Consider the following 18393-nt stretch of genomic DNA (forward strand, 5'->3'; position numbering starts at 1 on the left):
TAAATTAGAAATTATAATAATATTGATTTTAAAATATACATTTAACATTTGCCCAAGCATTAAGCTTTAAAGCCTTAGGTGATTTTTCCCTTCTCATTTTTCTTTGGAAATAAGAAAATCTTATTGAATTATGTTGCATAATTCATTCTAGAGTGTATCCACATCTGTGTGTACCATTTATGGATCAAATGATTTTTTTAAATACAGAAAATAACTCAGATGAGTCAAACTTTTTAAATGTTACTTAAATTTTTATGACGTGTATGTATTAAGGTAATTTCACTCTTAAAATGAAATGGTGTTCCACAGCTCTTGGGATGCTACATTGTCTCTTTTCCTTGACCATCTTCCCACAACCACAGGGAATGGCGGGGGGGGGGGTTGCTGAACTGCACAGTGTAGCAAGAGTCTGGCCCATTTTATCTTTACCTGGCTTTGCAATTTAAGGCATTTTCACCACAGAAAAGATTTATCTGATTGCAATCTTCTTTTATAGGAATATTTCATGCCGCATCAATGCCTTAAGTTAAAGGTATTTGTAGTTTACTTTCATTAAGAATCATTTCTTATTTAAACAGATATCTAAAGAGTGCTATTTTGTTTTACATGTAGAAATTATTCACCTGATCTGAAGTTGAAACTTATTGCGTGGAATTTTTTTTGTGGCTCTACTTCTAAGGGGAGTCATAGAATTTCATAAATGGCTCAATATGGAAAGATGTGCTTCTGAATGATTTTCTAGGATCTCCTACTTATAGGAGATCATATTTTTCCCCCAAGTGTGATTTTGAAAGCTTATAGATAGGGTTTCAAATCCTACAGTTTTAGGTGTGTTATTTTTAATGGAGAAGAACTACTCTAAATATAAGAGAAGACAAAATAACATATCCTGTTCTTGATCACAGGCAGGAATGTTAAATTCAGGAAAGCAAAAATAATAGAATCTATAGAAAATTCTGAAACCTCATTTTAACTAGTAATTTTAGCTATTTCCTTTATCTGCCATATATTGAGCCAGAGTAATCAATAACAAAACGCAGATTTAAAAAATGTTAATTCTCTCCTTTCCCTTGTGCCTCCTTGGCATACAGACTAGTAAACAGAGATATGATCAAAAGATAAGAGAAAGAATAAGGGATCCTAAACTCAAAAATTGATTATATTTCCTCTTACTGGTATTTGAAGGTAAGTGTCATCTGCAAAGGGCATTCAAATATTAGTATAATATTATAAGCTCTTATACATCTATTGACTTGCAGTTCGGTTATACATTTAATCATTTTTTCTGTTTCAAGAGAATATTCTTACAGTTTCCAGGGAGACAAATCTCATAAAAACTATACTCTTATATGTGCCACTTGGGTTCCTGTCTGGCTATGACCATCCTCAAGGTTCATCATCTGAGAGGAACCTTAACTTAATTGTGTTTTGACAAAACTCCCAAGTCAAAAACAGCACCTTTACAGTTAAATAATACAGATCTAGTTGAGCTGAAGAGCACAGTTCATACTAAAAGCCCTCTCGTTGCAGGCTGACATTGGGGTTCATGAGCAGTACTGCCTTTTTATCTATGTGGCTTAGCAACACCTCAACTGCTGCCATGGTGATGCCCATCGTGGAGGCTGTGGCACAGCAGATCATCAGTGCTGAAGCAGAAGTCGAAGCCACTCAGATGACTTATTTCAGTGGATCAACCAACCATGGACTGGAAGTTGATGGTATCACATGTTGGTACAGCTGCAGTGGGGTCTAATCATTTGGGCAATAAGCATAAACTCCAGAATTCTGGCTTATATTTTATTAACAGTTCATACATGCATGATGTGAATTTAGCCTTCCTCTTTCTGTATCTCCCAGTATTTATACAAGGGGATGACCTTACACAAATATTTTACCTTCAGTTAACAGTCAAATCTACATTCTCTAGAAAAAGAGGAAGAATGCCTTTTCGATCCTCCAGCCAGGGTGATGGAAATCTCTCTCTACCTCTCTCTCTCTCTCTCTCTCTCTCTCTCTCTCTCAGCAGACCCTCAGGTCTCCTTTCATACTGAATTGACATTTCTGCATAATATTGGGAATCTTTCATTCCTACATTCTATTTGGAAAGAGCATTGCATTTGGCTGTGGCTATTTCTGGCTCTTATAAATTTCCCTGATAGAGTGAAAAATGTTGGGGCAATATTTGTATTTATAAAATACTTTATTAAGATGAATGTTATGTCAGTAGGTGAATTTATTTTCAGTTTCTAGAAATGCTTTATACATACACAACACACCTGCACACACAGAAAATGCTTTAAATTATTTTTCTTCTATTTAATGTTTTGCAGAAAGTGTTAATGGACATGAAACAAACAAGAGGAAAGATAAAACAATACCAGTTTCAGGGTAAATAATATTGACATTTTGATTAGGAGCTTCTAAATTACAATTTAATAAAATTATAAATGGGATCGATTTATTTTGCAGATACAGTAATGATGCAAGGAAAACTTCAAGCAATATGGAACTGGAAAAGGTACATTAAATGTGATTCTTTCTAAATAATTATATGTAAAATTATATTAGATCTGCAGTTCTTCTAGATGTATCCATTTTAAAATCTGTTACTTATTTTCTTGTCTATAAATTACTTTGCTTGCCTAAGTCAGAATGGCTTGAAAAGCCCTCATGGATAGACTAAAATCAATATTCTGATAGAAAGCATTTTAGACTTTGAAAATTAGCACCATTATTTTCTCCTTTTACTAAGTTAGCGGTGATAGGAGGTAGCATATGTAGTTTAAAGAAATATAATTCCAGTCTCAGAATATTGTTTCATGTTCTTATTAAAAGCTTACTGTCTTGGTAGCCTGGTTTTCATTAGTACTATCCTCATTTCTTTCAGGTTATAAACTTAGAACAACTCCTTTTCGTGTAATTACAATCCAGTTATCTTTAGTATTCCCACTAAAAAATTCAATGCAGAATTTATGAATTGCTACTGTCAAACACAGATGGAGGAGTTGTAGTCAAACTAGCTATTAAAGGAAGGAAGGAGACTTTTGTGAATTATCCCATAGAATTAATTCATTTCCCCAGGATAAATCATTATAAAAATTCTATATTGAGTTGTATTGGGAGCAATAGATCTTGAGTCCTCTGAAAAATAATCCTGCATAGATATAATTTTATGGTAACCATGACGTTAGGAATCCGAGAGTGGGACATATGTTCCTCCCTCGGGCTATAATGCATTAACATGCAACTCAGTAGGAAAAAGAAAACCTCTTGTTATTTACAGAAATCTTTAAGGAAAGAATGATTTCTATGTAAAGAGAAGACAAGTAACAAAGCTAAGTTTTAAAACATTAACTACAGTGTAGATGAAGGGTTTTAAAAATGAGAATTGAGTATATTATGAAAACGTTATCATTTTTAGGGATAGAAGTAATTCTCTTTATGAGAGCATAGAAAATCAATAGCATGTAAGGTATATCACAGAAGTATACATTAAAAATGAGCTTTAAAAGTGATGAAAATTGGCAATCAGAAAAATATACTTGCACTCAGTAACTTTCTCATGGTCATCTTTAGAAACCCACTTTTCTGGCATGATGCCTAAATTTCGTGTCATGCCCCTTCAAATCGATTTGACATCCAACACAGTCCTAAGCTTTATAGGAAGGTCCACTGATGAAAAGACCTGCTCCCCACTGGATGCAACTCAGAGTCTAGTGGGGAAGATGGAGGTAAAAAAGATGTGTGACATAAATAATACAACAGCAGCATGCACAGTGGGGCTAAGTCTTCGGAAGTGGAGAGCACCCAACTCAGCCAGGGCGTGTTGCAGGAGGTGAGTATGAGGGAGAGATGTGAGGCAGGGAGGAGACTGCACGTTCAAGCAGGAGAATGCAAACTCCATGTGTGCAGGACTATGTCTCCTTGATTCACCATTTAATTCCCTGGCGCACTTCATTGCCTAACACAGGGTAGATTTGCAGTAGATATTTATCTTAATTAGTGAATGAATAAGTGAAAAGAGAAGAGGTATTCTAATTAGAGAATGCAATGAATTCAAAGACCCAAATATGTAGAGAGCTGGGCTTTTTCAGGAAACCTCTCCACTGCAGGTTCTAGGGATGAGTCGTGGTAAGTGAAATGTGAAGATAGATCAAGCCATGTTCAAGATAGCTGTTTGTGGAGTGCCTGGATGACTCAGTCGGGTTAAGCATCCAACTCTGATTTCTGCTCAGGTCACGATCTTGCAGTTTCATCAGTTCGAGCCCCACATCAGGTTCTGCTCTAACCCTGCAGAGCCTGCTTGGGATTGTCTCTCTCTGTCTCTGTCTCTCTCCCTCTCTCTCTGCCCCTCCCTGCCCGCGTTCTGTCTCCAGATAAATAAATAAACTTCTAAACAATCATTTTAAAAAATAGCTCTTCTTGGTGCATGTGGGTGGCTCAGTCGGTTAAGTGTCTGACTTCATCTCAGGTCATGATCTCACTGCTCGTGAATTGGAGCCCCATGTTGGGCTCTATGCTGACAGCTCAGAGCCTGGATCTTGCTTCAGATTCTGTGTCTCCCTCTCTCTCGGAGCCTCCCCTACTAATGCTCTGTCTCTCTGTCTCTCAAAAGTAAATAAACATTAAAAAAATAATAATAATTTAAAAAATTTAAAAATAGCTGTTCATGGCATGCAAAAGAGTCTAGAGTTTATCTCAGGGTAAATGGGAATCTTTGAACCTGGAGAGCAGCATGGTAAATCTACCCTTTGTGAAACTTACTATGGCAATGATTTGAAGGGCAGAGGGTGCAAACCTAACAGGGCATTTTTGGTTACTCAGACTTTGAGGATGAGAGAGAGAGAGAGAGAGAGAGAGAGAGAGAGAGAGAGAGAGAGAGAGAGAAGCATAGGAGATGCCTCTGCTAGAGTAGACTAGGTAAAGGTAGGCTGTGATGCCACCCATAGAGACAGTGAACACAGAAGGAACAAGTGTTCAATGGGTAAAAGTAAGATAATTTGAGCACATTTAGGGCAATAAAGACTGAGTTCTGGGTTTGGGAGAAAAGAGCAAGCAAGGCCTTTGAACAATGCTTCTTTGATCTTTGTAGAACTCAATGTATAAAAATTCAACTTTATGTAAAAAAAAAATTAAAGAGTAACTTTTTACTTTACAAAAGTGTTCTTTATTAGAGATAACATGAAAGTGTTATTTTATATACACATTTAGGATATGTTTTGATTTTTAACCATTATAAATTCCTCTCCGAGATAGATATAGTTATATTTTGTGTTAAATTCATACTAAGTTGCAACTGTTCTTTGCCAGGTTTAAACTAGATACTTTAACATTAATTGATTATGTGGAAGAATCTGTATCTACTTAATCTAGCTATACAACGAAGGAATATTTATATTTATAATGGTTTTTCTTCTATTTTCTTCTTGAACCAGGTGGGGCATTCTATTGAATTAAAATAACTGTGTGGATTAGCTTTGAATTTGAACTGCGAGTCATCAAAGATCCAAATATTACTCCTTTTGAGAAGGAATTGTTTAAAATAAATTTCAAAGAAGAGAAAAAAATGAATGGCTTAGGTTTTGGGGGATTTTTGTTTGATTTTTTTTGTAATTTGCACCATTTTGCCAATTCTTATTTTTGCTAATTTTCTTATTTTGAAAAAATATTTAATTTCTACTGACAATTACTACAATTTTGTGCATTTGAATCACCATTTGTTCAGTAAAAAATTAAATATTTTTCCTAAATTTAATTAAAATCTGTTTTCTAGCATAATTAAATCAATCCAACATGATCAGTAAGCTTACTTTATGTTTTAGAATTATATATACTTCACTTCTTAGAATTATATGTTTCTCTCTAAAGGCAGTAACATACGCCAATCCATATACTTTAGTGTATAGTAAGCAGAAAGTTCCCAGTAAGTAGAAGAAAATTAAAAATTACCACCAAATAAGTTCTAAATTAGTAAGTATAATAACATTGATTAAAAATATACATTTAACCTTTGCCCAAGTATTATCTTCTCAATGAGGCCTACCCTAATCACCCATTTTCATTATGGACAGTACATCCTTCCTAATACCCTTGAACTTGCCCTACTTTTCCCAAAGCATGCATTACCTTTATACAAATGAAATTATTTATTGAATTTTGTTCATATGCTTATTTTATTTCAAATATCTTGAACAATGACTGCCATAGAGTAAGTGTTTAGTAAGTATTTGCTGAGTGAAGGAATAAATTCAGTAATATTTTTCTTAAATAATGCTTAGATTAAAATAACTCATTCTGTATATAAAGTATAACGAAAAAAAAGCAAACTGACAAAGGTTGAAAGGTCTAAGTGTGAGTCAAATTAATTTCACTTTATAATTGGAACAGAAGCACCTGGGTGGCACAGTCAGTTAAGCATCCGGCTTTGGCTCAGGTCATGATCTTGCAGCTTGTGAATTTGGGACCTGTGTCGGGCTCTGTGCTGACAGCTCAGAGCCTGGAATCTGCTTTGAATTCTGTGTCTCCCTCTCTCTCTCTCTCTGCCTCTCCCCCCGTGCTCTCTCTCTCTCTGTCTTTACTCTCTCTCAAAAAGTAAATATACATTAAACTTTTTTAAAAAAGAGATATAATTGGCACATAAGTATACTTTACTCAGCTAACATTGGGTAAATTTAAGGCGCACCTGTTGATTTGATATATTTATATATTGCAGAATGATTATCACCATTGCAATAGTTAATACCTCCATCACATTACATAATTACCCATTCTGTTTTTGTGGTAAGAGCATTTAAGATCTACTCTCTTGGCAACTTCCAATATACAGTTAAGTATTATTCATTATAATTACCATGCTGGATATTAGATCTTGAGACTCAATTATTCATCTTATAACTAAAGTTTGTACCCTTTGACCAATTATCTCCTCATTTCCCCAATCCCAGCCCCCAGGAACCACACTCTACACTCTGTTTCTATGAATTAGACTTTTTTAGATTCCACATATAAATGATAACATGCAGTAATTGACTTATTTCACTTAGCATAATGTTATTATAATATCAGCCATTCTAATGGGTACGAGGTCATAACTCATTGTGGTTTTGATTTACATTTCCCTGATGATTGTGATATTGAGTATCTTGTCATCCACCTGTTGACCACTTGTCTTCTTTGAAAAAATGTCCATTCAGTTCCTCTGCTCATTTTTTAATTAGATTGTCTGGGATTTTTTGCTGCTGAGTTAATTTTTATGAGTACTGTAAGCAAAGGGTCCAATTTTATTCTGCCTGTGGTAATCCAGAGTTCCCAACACCATGTATTGAAGAGGCTATCCTTTCCTCACTGAGTATCTTGGCTCCTTGTCAAATTCTGGCTCCTTATATGTATGAAGGTTTATTTCTGGGCTTTCAATTCTGTTCTATTGGTGTGTCTTACTATGCCAACTCCAGACTGTTTTGATTGCTATAGCTTAGTAATATAGTTTGAAACCAGGAAGTGTGATACCTTCAGCTTTGTGCTTCTTTCTCAGGAAAGAGAACATTGCTTTGGCTATTCATGGGGATTAATTTCTTTTTTTGGTGGAAAGAGTATAAGGGTTTGGAACTAAAACTTACCAGTCCTAAAATTCTTGTTAATAAAACTGCAAATTTCTGATGTAGATGATAATAATGATATATTTCCAATTCTGCTGCTACTGCTAGTATTGATTACATGCTACTATTAAGGTGATATTCAGTAGCCCTTCTGATTCCAGAAGCTGATTAAAAAATAGTCATATACCAATGCTGCATACCTAAGAAAGAGATGTTCTCCATGACTTGCCAAGTTCTCTTCTTATTATAGGCCATGACCCAAACATTAGCAGAGCTCCCTACTTGTGCCCAGGATAAAAGTGGTAGGTAGGTGATAAGCTGGTAAATCCTGCCTGACTCCAAAAGTAGTTAAAATATTTTTTGAGGCAAAAAGGATAAAAAAGAATAGAATACCCTAAAGGACACTGATAGTACCTGGGTAAATATATTCATCAGGTTCTGGGGAAGCAACCGAGAAATCAATCATCATCACTCATGTTATTTCTATCAGAAATGAGTTCCAGATATCCAAAAATCAACTTTTATATACCAAAAGAAGAATCAGATTGCTAAATTTTCCCCTTCTTCACAAGCACTAATATTATTCAAAGAGCTATCCCACATTTTTATGCTAGCTCAATTTCTAAACCTCCAGCCATCTTCAAATGAAAGGAATTGGAAAATCAGCTTGCTTTTAATGAAAGGTCTAAGATAATTGTTTTTCTTTCATTTTATATACTTTGTCATTCTCTAAAGGGAAGAGTTCAAAGAGAAAATTTCCTTGAACAAATTAAATCTTGTGTTTTTTTTTAATTAGGTGTTTAGTTTGGGAGTGAAAATCCTTGTTACTGAAAACCAAATTCTAAAAGAAAACACCGTTTAATGTTCTCCAAGAATTCAGTGAACCATATTAATGGTAATAAGCATGGTTCATCATTTCATGGTCTGGGGGCATTAGTTCTGCCAAGTTAGGAGACAACAATTCTAGAATATCTGGTGTCCAGATCAAATAGAAACCAAAGTTTGTTCTCCTTGATTGCTCTTCCATTCGAGCCTGGGTGTAATTGAGTGGCAAAGCTATTTATGAGGGTTGCTCAGTCCTCATCTGACACGGTGTAGGTGTCTTCTTTCACTCATCTGGACAAATCCTGTAGTTTATAGAGAGATGATGATAGAGGAGGAAAGCAACTACCACATACCCTCTAGGAATCATAGCCCATCAAAATGACAAGAGACAACAAGTGTCTGCAAGGATGTGGACCTTGTTCACTACTGTGGGAACGTAAACTGGTTCAGCCAGTAGAGAAAACAGTATACAGGTTTATCAAAAACTTAAAAGTGGAATTACCATATAATTTAGCAATCCCACAACTGGATATATATCAAGAGGAAATTAAAACAAAATCTCAGAGAGATATCTGCACTCCTCTGTTCATTGCAGCATTATTCACAATAGCCACAATATAGAAACAACCTAAATGTCCACTAATGGACGAATGGATAAAGAAGTGGTATGCATATACAGTGGAATATTATTCAGCCCATGAGAGAGAAGGAAATCCTGCTATTTGCAACAACATGCATGAAATTTGAGGACATTATGCTAAGTGAAATAAGGCAGACAGAAAAATACAAATACTGCATGGTATCATCTGTATGTTGAATCTAAGAAACAAAGTAAAACTCATAGAAACAATGAATAGAAAAGTGGTTGTCAAGGGCTGACTGTCGGGGTGCAAACTTTTGGCTATAAGATGAGTAAGGTCCAAGGATATAATGTAAAACATGGTGACTATGGTTAACACTATTGTTGGATTGAAATTGGTTAGGGTAGTGGTATTTGAATGTCTAAAAAAAAAAAAACCCAGAAAAAGAGATGTGCAAGGTGATGGAAATGTTGATTACCTGGATTGGGGTAATCTTTTCATGATGTACATATGTGTCAGATTACCACAACCATACACTTTAACTACTTATAGTTTTATTTGTCAATTATATCTCAAAGTTGAAAACAATTGTGGGATTTTAAAAAGTTTATTATGTGTATGTGAGCTGGTGGGGATGGGGTTTGGGGCAGAGAGAGGAGAGATAATCCAAGTAGGCTGGGCACTGTTGGCGCAGAGCCCAACGTGGGCTTGATTCCATGGACTGTGAGATCATGACCCGAACTGAAACCAAGAGTCCAATGGTCAAGCAACTGAGCCACCTAGGTGCCCCAATTGTGGTATAATTTATATGTATATCAAGGTGACTTTATGTGAAATGATATCTCCCTTCCAGTTGATTGGCATCCAGATATTTATCTAGTTTAGTCACTTCACATATTTTTAAAAATTTTTAAAGGTTCATTTATTTATTTTTGAGAAAGAGAGGGAGGGGGTGCAAAGAGAGGGGGAAACATAGAAACCCAAGCAGGCTCTGCACTGTTAGAGCAGAGCACAACATGGGGCTCGAACCCATGCACCATGAGATTGTGACCTGAGCTGAAACCAAGAGTCTGACACTTAACAGACTGTGCCACCCAGGCTCCCCAAGCACTCCACGTATTTATCTTTTCTTATGTCTGTGTGTGTGAGAACATTTGAGTTCTCCTCTCTTGGTACATTTTAATTGTGCAGTGTTGTCAACTGTAGTTGCCACATTTTGATTTGAATCTCCAGTCCTTATTTATCTTATAGCTGAAAGCTTGTACCCCTTACTTGGTCTTTATTTTCTTAATGTTTATTTATTTTTGAGAGAGAGAGAGGGAGAGTGGGAGGGGTGGAGCAGAGAGAGAGAGAGGGAGACAGAGAACCCAAAGCAGGCTGTGCACTGTCATCACAGAGCCCAAGATGGGGCTCAAACTCATGAACCTTGAGATTACGACCTGAGCTGAAGCCAGACGCATAACCAGCTGAGCCACCCAGGTGCCCTTACTTGGTCTTTTTTATTGTGGTAGTTTCCTATGCCTCTGGGAATACAGATTGAGCTTTTAAAAGAAATCATTATGGGGCACCTGCGTGGCTCAGTTGGTTAAGCAATTGACTTCAACTCAGGTCATGATCTCACGTTTGTGGGTTCAAGCCCCGCATCGGGCTCTGCGCAGACAGCTCAGAGCCTGGAGTCTGCTTCAGATTCTGTGTCTCCCTTTCTCTCTGCTCCCTCCCCTGCTTGTTCTCTGTCTCTCTCAAAAATAAACATTAAAAAAATTAAAAAGAAGAGAAATCATAACTATTTTATTTACTAATTCAATTTGACAACCCATTTTATTCAAGAACTCAGAAGCCTCATTGTCAGTGTTCTTATATCAGAACAAAAGGTTACATTTCTGGTATATAAATGAGATCCAATATCCTTCATAGTCTGTATATGACCAAGCAGGTAAAACCTAATTCGTTGTACTATGTGTATTTTTTTTTCTTTAGTTTATATATTTTGAGAGACAGAGACAGCACAAGTGGGATAGGGGCAGAGAAAGAGAGGGAGAGAGAGAGAGAATCCCAAGCAGGCCCAACACTGCTAGTGCAGAGCACAATGTGGGGCTTGAACCCACAAGCCCTGAGATCATGACCTGAGCGGAAACCATAAGTCAAATATTTGACCGAAGCCCCTAGACGCCTCCAGGTGTATTTTCTGATAAAAGAAGTTAGTGGGCGACAACAGTTGGGTAAATTCACTTTTATCTTAAGAAAGAGAGGAATCAACCTGTGAACGTGACCTCACTGCAAATTTCAATTTTTATTGCAGTCAAAGCCCTAGCTCTGTTGATATCTAGACTTAGCTGTGTCTTCATAAAACATTTTGTGGTTAAAGGAATGATTGACTGTTGACAATATCTTTTCTCCCATATATCATTCATTCTTGAATCACCAAAGTACAGTTCTTCATATTTGAAGTTATTGAAATATCATCCGGCAAATAATGTAAGTTCAGCCATGTCGGAAGCATCTGCACTTTCCTCTAACTGTACAGTAAGCCTCACACACTATATAATTTATTCTAATATTGTATTGTTTTTTAAAATCCTTAGAAATATTTCTCTATGCATCTTCCAATAGTATTTCCTAACAAAAGAGTGCATTTATTTTATTTTGTCCTTAAATTGTTTTTATGCATTTGATCATGAAATATCTTACACATGTATGTATTTATAAAACGTAACAGAACAAAAATTAAAGAAAATGCATTAAATGGTACATTTCACACCTCAGCTTAATTAATTTTGAGAAATCTCCACGGGCCCTTCTCTGATTCCATCTCCTTTCCTCACAATCCCATCCTTCCCCTTACTGAGACAGCCACCGTCCAGAATGTTGTGTTAATCATTCTCTTGTTTTCTTTTCAGTATTTCCACTTGTCACTTGTTCGTCATGACAAAGACCCAAAATAGCAATAGTCTTAATAAGATAGAAATAAGCCGAATGGTGGCTCCACAGCCATGATGACCCTGGTCCTTCTGTCCCTGTCATGCCATCCTCTGCCCCTGACTGCTACCTCATGCTGTAAGAGTGCCACCTCACCCTCTCCACCCATTCTCTACTCCAGCTAGCAGCCAAAAAAAAAAAAAAAAAAGAAAGAAAAAGAAAAGAAAAGGCATATATAATTGCTCTGTTACTTTCCTGGCTTGAGGATTGTTCATATTTTCTATTTCTGCCAGAGCTAATTGCATTTTTCTAGGAATTTATGCATTGCATCTCAAATTTACTGGCATGTGGTTGTTTACAATATCCACTAAGACCTATTTAATTTCTAAAGTATGGTTAGTTACAGCTTTCATCATTCCTAATATTTTTACTTATGCTTTTAAAATTTTTTTAAATAATCTTTCAAGAACATAGATCTATTTTATTAGTTTTACAAGTCTTGTCAAAGAACTGACTTTTGGCTCTAATTGTATTTTATGTGTATTCTAATTTATTTATTTGTTTCCTCTCTTTGTTATTTTGTTCTGTCAGCTTAATTTTTGCATTCATCCTGCTGCCCTTCTGCTTTTTAAATTTGATATTTACATTATGAAATTTGAGCTATTATTTTCTTTCAAAGTAAGAATTTAAGGAGATGGATTTTCTGCTATTAATTTAGCTATACCAGATATTTTTCAGTTTTTTGAGTTTTCTGATTTCTATTATGCTAGATTCTTTCATTCATGAGTTGCTTAGAAGTATATTGTAAAATTTGAAATAAATGAAGCTTTTTGTAACTACTTTTTTTTATATCTAACTTAATTTTACTGTAGTTTGACATCAGTTCCTCTAAACTTGTTGAGGCAGATTTGTGGGCTAGCACATGGTCACTTGTGACAAGTATTTCATTGTACTTAAGAAGAATTATATATTCTCAACTTACTGGGTGCAATATTTTCCAAAAGTCTGTTAGATCAAGTTTGCTAGTTGTTTTTCAAATTTTCTGTGACCAAACAAATTTTTTGTCTACGTAACCCAGCAATTAATGGAACTGTTTTGTTAAAATCTCCCTCTAGGGGCGCCTGGGAAGCTCAGTCAGTTAAGCATCTGGCTTCGGCTCAGGTCATGATCTCATGGTTCGTGGGTTCGAGCCCCACATCGGGCTCTGTGCTGACAGCCAGCTCGGAGCCTGGAGCCTGCTTCAGATTCTGTGTCTCCTTCTCTCTCTCTGACCCTCCCCTGTTTGCACTGCCTCTCTCTGTCTCTCAAAAATAATAAATAAATAACCATAAAAAATTTTTTTAAATCTCCCTCTAGGATGTGGATATGTCTATTTCTCATGATAGTGCCATCAATTTTGGTTTCTATATATTTTTAGATTATTTAGATAATGTTATTGTGTTCCCTACCAGTTTAGAATGTTTGTATATTCCTGGTCAATTACTGCTTTTACCACTTTGCAGTGCCCCTCTCAATGTATTTGTAGGCTAATGTAGCAATGCCAGTTTTCTTTTTTTTTAATCTTTATATTTATTTTTTGTATTAATTTTAATTCCATTATAATTAACATACAGTGTAGTATTAGTTTCAAGTGTACATATAGTGACTCAACAATTCTGTATATTACTCGGTGCTCATCATGATAAATGTACTCTTAACCCCTTCACCTCCTCTAACCAGCCTCCTGCTCACTTACTCTGTGGTGACTATTAATTTGTTTTCTATAGTTAAGACTCTGTTTTTTGGTTTGTCTCTTTTTTCTTTGTTTTTTTTTTTTTGTTGTTTCTTAAGTTCCACGTATGAGTGAAATTGTATATTTGTATTTCTCTGACTGACTTATTTCACTTAGCATTATACCCTTCAGATCCATCCATGTTGTTACAAATGGCAAGATTTCATTTTTTATATATAATATTCTATTTATGCCTCATATTTTCTTTATCCATTCATCTATCGATGGACACTTGGCTTGCTTCCATAATTTGGGAATTATAAATAATGCTGCAATAAACATAGATGTTCATGTCTTTTTTCAAGTTACTGTTTTTGTCTTTTGGGGGTAAATACCTAGTAGTGGAATTATTAGATCATATGGTAATTCTATTTTTTATTTTTTAAATTAAAAAATTTTTTTCACATATATTTGTTTTTAAGAGACACAGAGAGACAGAGCATGAGCAAGGGAGGGGTAGACAGAGAGGGAGACACAGAATCTGAAGCAGGCTTCAGGCTCTGAGCTGTCAGCACAGAGCCCCATGTGGGGCTTGAACCCACAAACCGTGAGATCATGACCTGAGCTGAAGTTGGACACTTAACTGACTGAGCCCCCCAGGCGCCCTTGGTAAATCTATTTTTAACTTTTTAAGAACCTCTATATTAAGGACATTTTAACAGTATTTATTCTACTTTCCATGAGCAGAGAATATCTTTCCATTTGTTTTGTTGTCATAATTTCTTTCACCACTGTTTTATAGTTTCAGAGCATAGGTCTTTCACCTCTTTGGTTACGTTTATTCCTAGGTATTTTATTATTTTTGTTGCAGTTATAAATGGAATTGCCTTCTTAATTTCTCCTTCTACTGTTTTATTATGTGTACAGAAATACAATGGATTTCTTTATATTGATTTTGTATCCTGAAACCTGACTTAATTCATTTACCAGTTTTTGTAGATTTTTGGTGGAGTCTTTTGTGTTTTCTATATATGACATCATGTCATTTGCAAATAGTGAAAGCTTTGCATTTTCCTTACCTTTTGGATACCTTTTATTTCTTTTTGTGGTCAGATTGCTATGGCTAGGACTTCCAGTACTATGTTGAATAAAAGTGGTAAGAGTGGACATCCTTGCATTGTTCCTGGTCCTCTGGAACAGTTCTCAGTTTTCCACCATTGAGTATGATGTCAGCTGTGGGTTTTTCACATATAGCCTTATATTGAGGTATGTTCTTTCTAAACCTACTTTGTTGAGAGTTTTTGTCATGAATATTGTACTTTGTTAAATGCTTTTTTCCCTCACATCTATTGAAATGATCATGTGGTTCTTATTCTATCTCTTATTGATGTGATGTATCCTGTTGATTGATTTGCAAATGTTGAACCACCCTTGCATCCCAGGAATGAATCCCACTTGATTATGGGAATGATTTTTTTTTAGTGTATTGTTGAATTCAGTTCCATTGAGGATTTTTGCATCTATGTTCATCAGACATATTGGTCTGTAATTCTCCTTTTTTGCAGTGTCTTAATATGGTTTTGATTTCAGGGTAATGGTGGCATCATAAAATGAATTTGGAAGTTTTTCTTCCTCTTCTATTTTTTGGATTAGTTTGTGAAGGATAAGTATTAACTCTTCTTTAGATGTCTGGTAGAATTCACCTGTGAAGCCAGCGGGTCCTGAACTTTGTTTGTTGGGAGTTTTTTGGATAACTGTTTCAATTTCATCACCAATAATTGGTCTGTTCAAATTTTCTATTTCCTTCTGACTCAATTTTGGGAGGTTACATGTTTTTAGGAATTTATCCATTTCTTCTAGATTATACAATTTGTTCGCATATAATTTTTCATAATACTCTCTTATAACTGTATTTCTGTGATGGCGGTTATTTCTCCTCTTTCATTTCTGAATTTGTTTATTTGTGTTCTCTCCTTTGTTGTTGTTGTTGATGAAGATGGTGATGATGAGTTTGACTAAAGCTTTATCAATTTTGAGCCCACTTTTTACTCCTCCGCCCCCCTCACCATGTTTTAGGTGTATAATGTCATACTTTACCATCCTTTTATTTTGTGAATTCTTTGACTTATTTTTATAGCTATACTTTATTTTACTGATTTTATGCTTTCTACTTTTCTTACTTCTCTTTATGGTCTCTCCTTTCCATTTGAAGAGTCACCTTTAACATTTCTCACAAGGCTGGTTTAGTGGTGATGTATTCCTTTGACTTGTTTGTCTGGAAAATGCCTTTATCTCTCTTTCTATTCTGGATGACAGCCTTGTTTGAGGAGGATTCTTGGTTGCAGTTTTTTGTTTTTGTTTTTGTTTTTCCTTTCAGCCCTTTGAATATATCATGCCACTACCTTCTGGCCTACAAAGTTCCTGCTGAAAAATCTGCCTTGTGGGGTTTCTCTTCTATGTAAGAGTTTTCTTTTCTCTTGCTTCTTTTAAGATTTTTTTTTTAATTTTCTAATGTTTATTTTTATTTATTTTTGAGAGAGATGGAGTACAAGCAGAGAGAGAGAGAGGGAGACACAGAATCCAAAGCAGGCTCCAGGCTCTGAGCTATCAGCACAGAGCCTGACACGGGGCTCAAACTCATGAACCATAAGATCATGACTTGGGCTGAAGTCAAATGCTTAACCAATGGAGCTACCCAAGCATCCCTTGATTCTTTATCACTACTTTTTGCCATTTTAATTACTATGTGTCTTGTGAACCACCTTGGGTTCATTTTGTTGAGGACTCACTGTGCTTTCTGGGTCTAGTTTTCTGTTTCTTTCCCCAGATTTGAGAAGCTTTTAGCAAGTATGTCTTCAAAGAATTTTGTTGCCACTTCTCTTTCTTCTCTTTTTGGGATCCCTATAATGCAACTGTTATTACACTTGATGATGTCTCTGAGTTCCCTTTATCTAATTTCATTTGTTATTACTTTTTTCTTTCTCTCCTGTTCAACCTGATGGCTTTCCATTAATCTGTTCTCCAGGTCACAGATCCGTTCTTCTGCTTTCTCTAGTCTACTATTTATCCCATCTAGTGTATTTTTAATTTCAGTTATTGAGTTATTCATGTCTAATTGCTTCTTTTTTGTGTTTTCTATCTTTTTTGGAGGGTCTCCCTGAGGTTTTCCACTCTTTTCTCAAGTCCAGTGATCTTTATGACCTTGACTTTATATTCTCTATCAGACATATTACTTATCTCCATTTCATTTAGTTTTGTTGATATGATTTTGTCCTCTTCTTTCATTTGGCACATTTTCTTCTGCCTCCTCATGTTGTCTAACTCTCTGTGTCTATTTTGTGTGTGTGTGTGTGTGTGTGTGTGTGTGTGTGCACATGCTAAGAAAGTCAGCTATGTTTTCTGCTCTTGAAAGTAGTGGCCTTATGAAGAAGAGATCCTCTAGTGCCCTGTAGTGCCATGTCCCTGGTCCATGGAATCTGGCACTTCAGGAGAGTCTCTAGTGTCTGCTGTGTGTACCCTACTGTTGTAGGTAAAGTATGTTTACTTCAGTGCTTCTTTGTCTGTTGTGAGCAGGTTTTAGTCTTTGTTTATTAGCGGGCCAGTCTAGTGCATTTGCCAGAGATGCAATACGACTGAACTGCAGGGTATTTTCTCTGTGTTGTCCCCTCAAAAGCTTTTGTTGTTGGGCAGGGCTGTCCATTCCAGCCCACTGCTGGGGTCACAGTCAGACTGGTGTATGTGGTTGTCTTTCCTTGTTCCTAGGCAGGAGTCATTTTGGAGGGGTGCTGGCCCCTATCAGTGCTACTTACGCACTGCCAGGTTTGTGGCACCATTTTGGAAGGGCTCTAGGCAATGGCATATTGGAAGGGGAAAGTCCACAGGAGAAGGTGGGGGTGGGGTGCATGGTGCTAGCAAAGTCCAGCTGGTCAGATGTGAGAGAGGCCATGCAGCCTCCTGGGAAAAGTCCTGCCCAAGCCAGCCAGGTTGGAGGGAATGGATCCACAGACACACAAGGGTGGGGGAGAAGAAGTTAGATGGAGAGTGTTGGTGCTGTGCTGGTTCCTACAGGTGTCCGTGCATCTAGGCTGGGGTGGGGGGGATATAATACCTGCCAGCTCTTTTGTTCTTAAAGTTTCCCAAAAATCCCTACACCTCATGCACTTGCTCTGAGATTAGTGAATGAATCACCTTCCTTTACCCCCCAAGTGTTTCATACTGCTGCTTCTATGCTGAATCTCAATATTGTGCTCTCTTTCAGGGTGGGGCCTCCCCCCTCCTGGCTTTCCCAGAGCTAACCCTGATGATTTTTAAAGTTCCAGGTATTAAACCCCACTGATTGTTAGGTCTCTTGGTTTTCAAAGCCAAATGTTTTGGGGATTCATCTTCCCTGTGCAAGTCCCCCATGCCTAGGGTGCTTGGTGAGGGGGTCTGGTCCTCTCCTTTTTCCACACCCACATCATTCCTTCTCTGCACAGAGTCCTGTGGGTCTATTTGGCTCTAGACCACATCTTTGCATTTCCTGCTCTCTTCAGTGTGGCCTCTTCTATACATTTAGCTGTGGAGAGTCTGTTTTGCCAGTCTCCAGGTCTTTTTCTGGGTTATTTACACTGAGGTGAGTGTTATCTAGTTGTATCTGTGGGACAAGGTGAGCTTAGGATCCTCTAACTCTACCATCTTTCCCAGAAGTCTCCTGCAATGCCAGTCTTTTTTAGGTTAGACTTTACCTAGCATTTCTTCTCTCCTTTCACTTTCAATATTTCTGTGT

General features: G+C 36.6%; 1 protein-coding gene across 1 annotated transcript in view; it reads left to right on the forward strand.

The window, feature by feature from the left end:
- SLC13A1 (solute carrier family 13 member 1) overlaps positions 1-18393 on the forward strand; it is a 125248-nt gene that overhangs the window by 31266 nt on the left and 75589 nt on the right. Inside the window, exons 4-6 of the mRNA XM_029924122.1 lie at positions 1531-1718; positions 2331-2388; positions 2470-2518. Of these exons, the coding sequence (XP_029779982.1) occupies positions 1531-1718; positions 2331-2388; positions 2470-2518 (295 nt within the window). The remainder of the gene's footprint in view (positions 1-1530; positions 1719-2330; positions 2389-2469; positions 2519-18393) is intronic.

This window comes from Suricata suricatta, chromosome 2, assembly GCF_006229205.1.
Source record: "Suricata suricatta isolate VVHF042 chromosome 2, meerkat_22Aug2017_6uvM2_HiC, whole genome shotgun sequence".
Taxonomy (NCBI): domain Eukaryota; kingdom Metazoa; phylum Chordata; class Mammalia; order Carnivora; family Herpestidae; genus Suricata; species Suricata suricatta.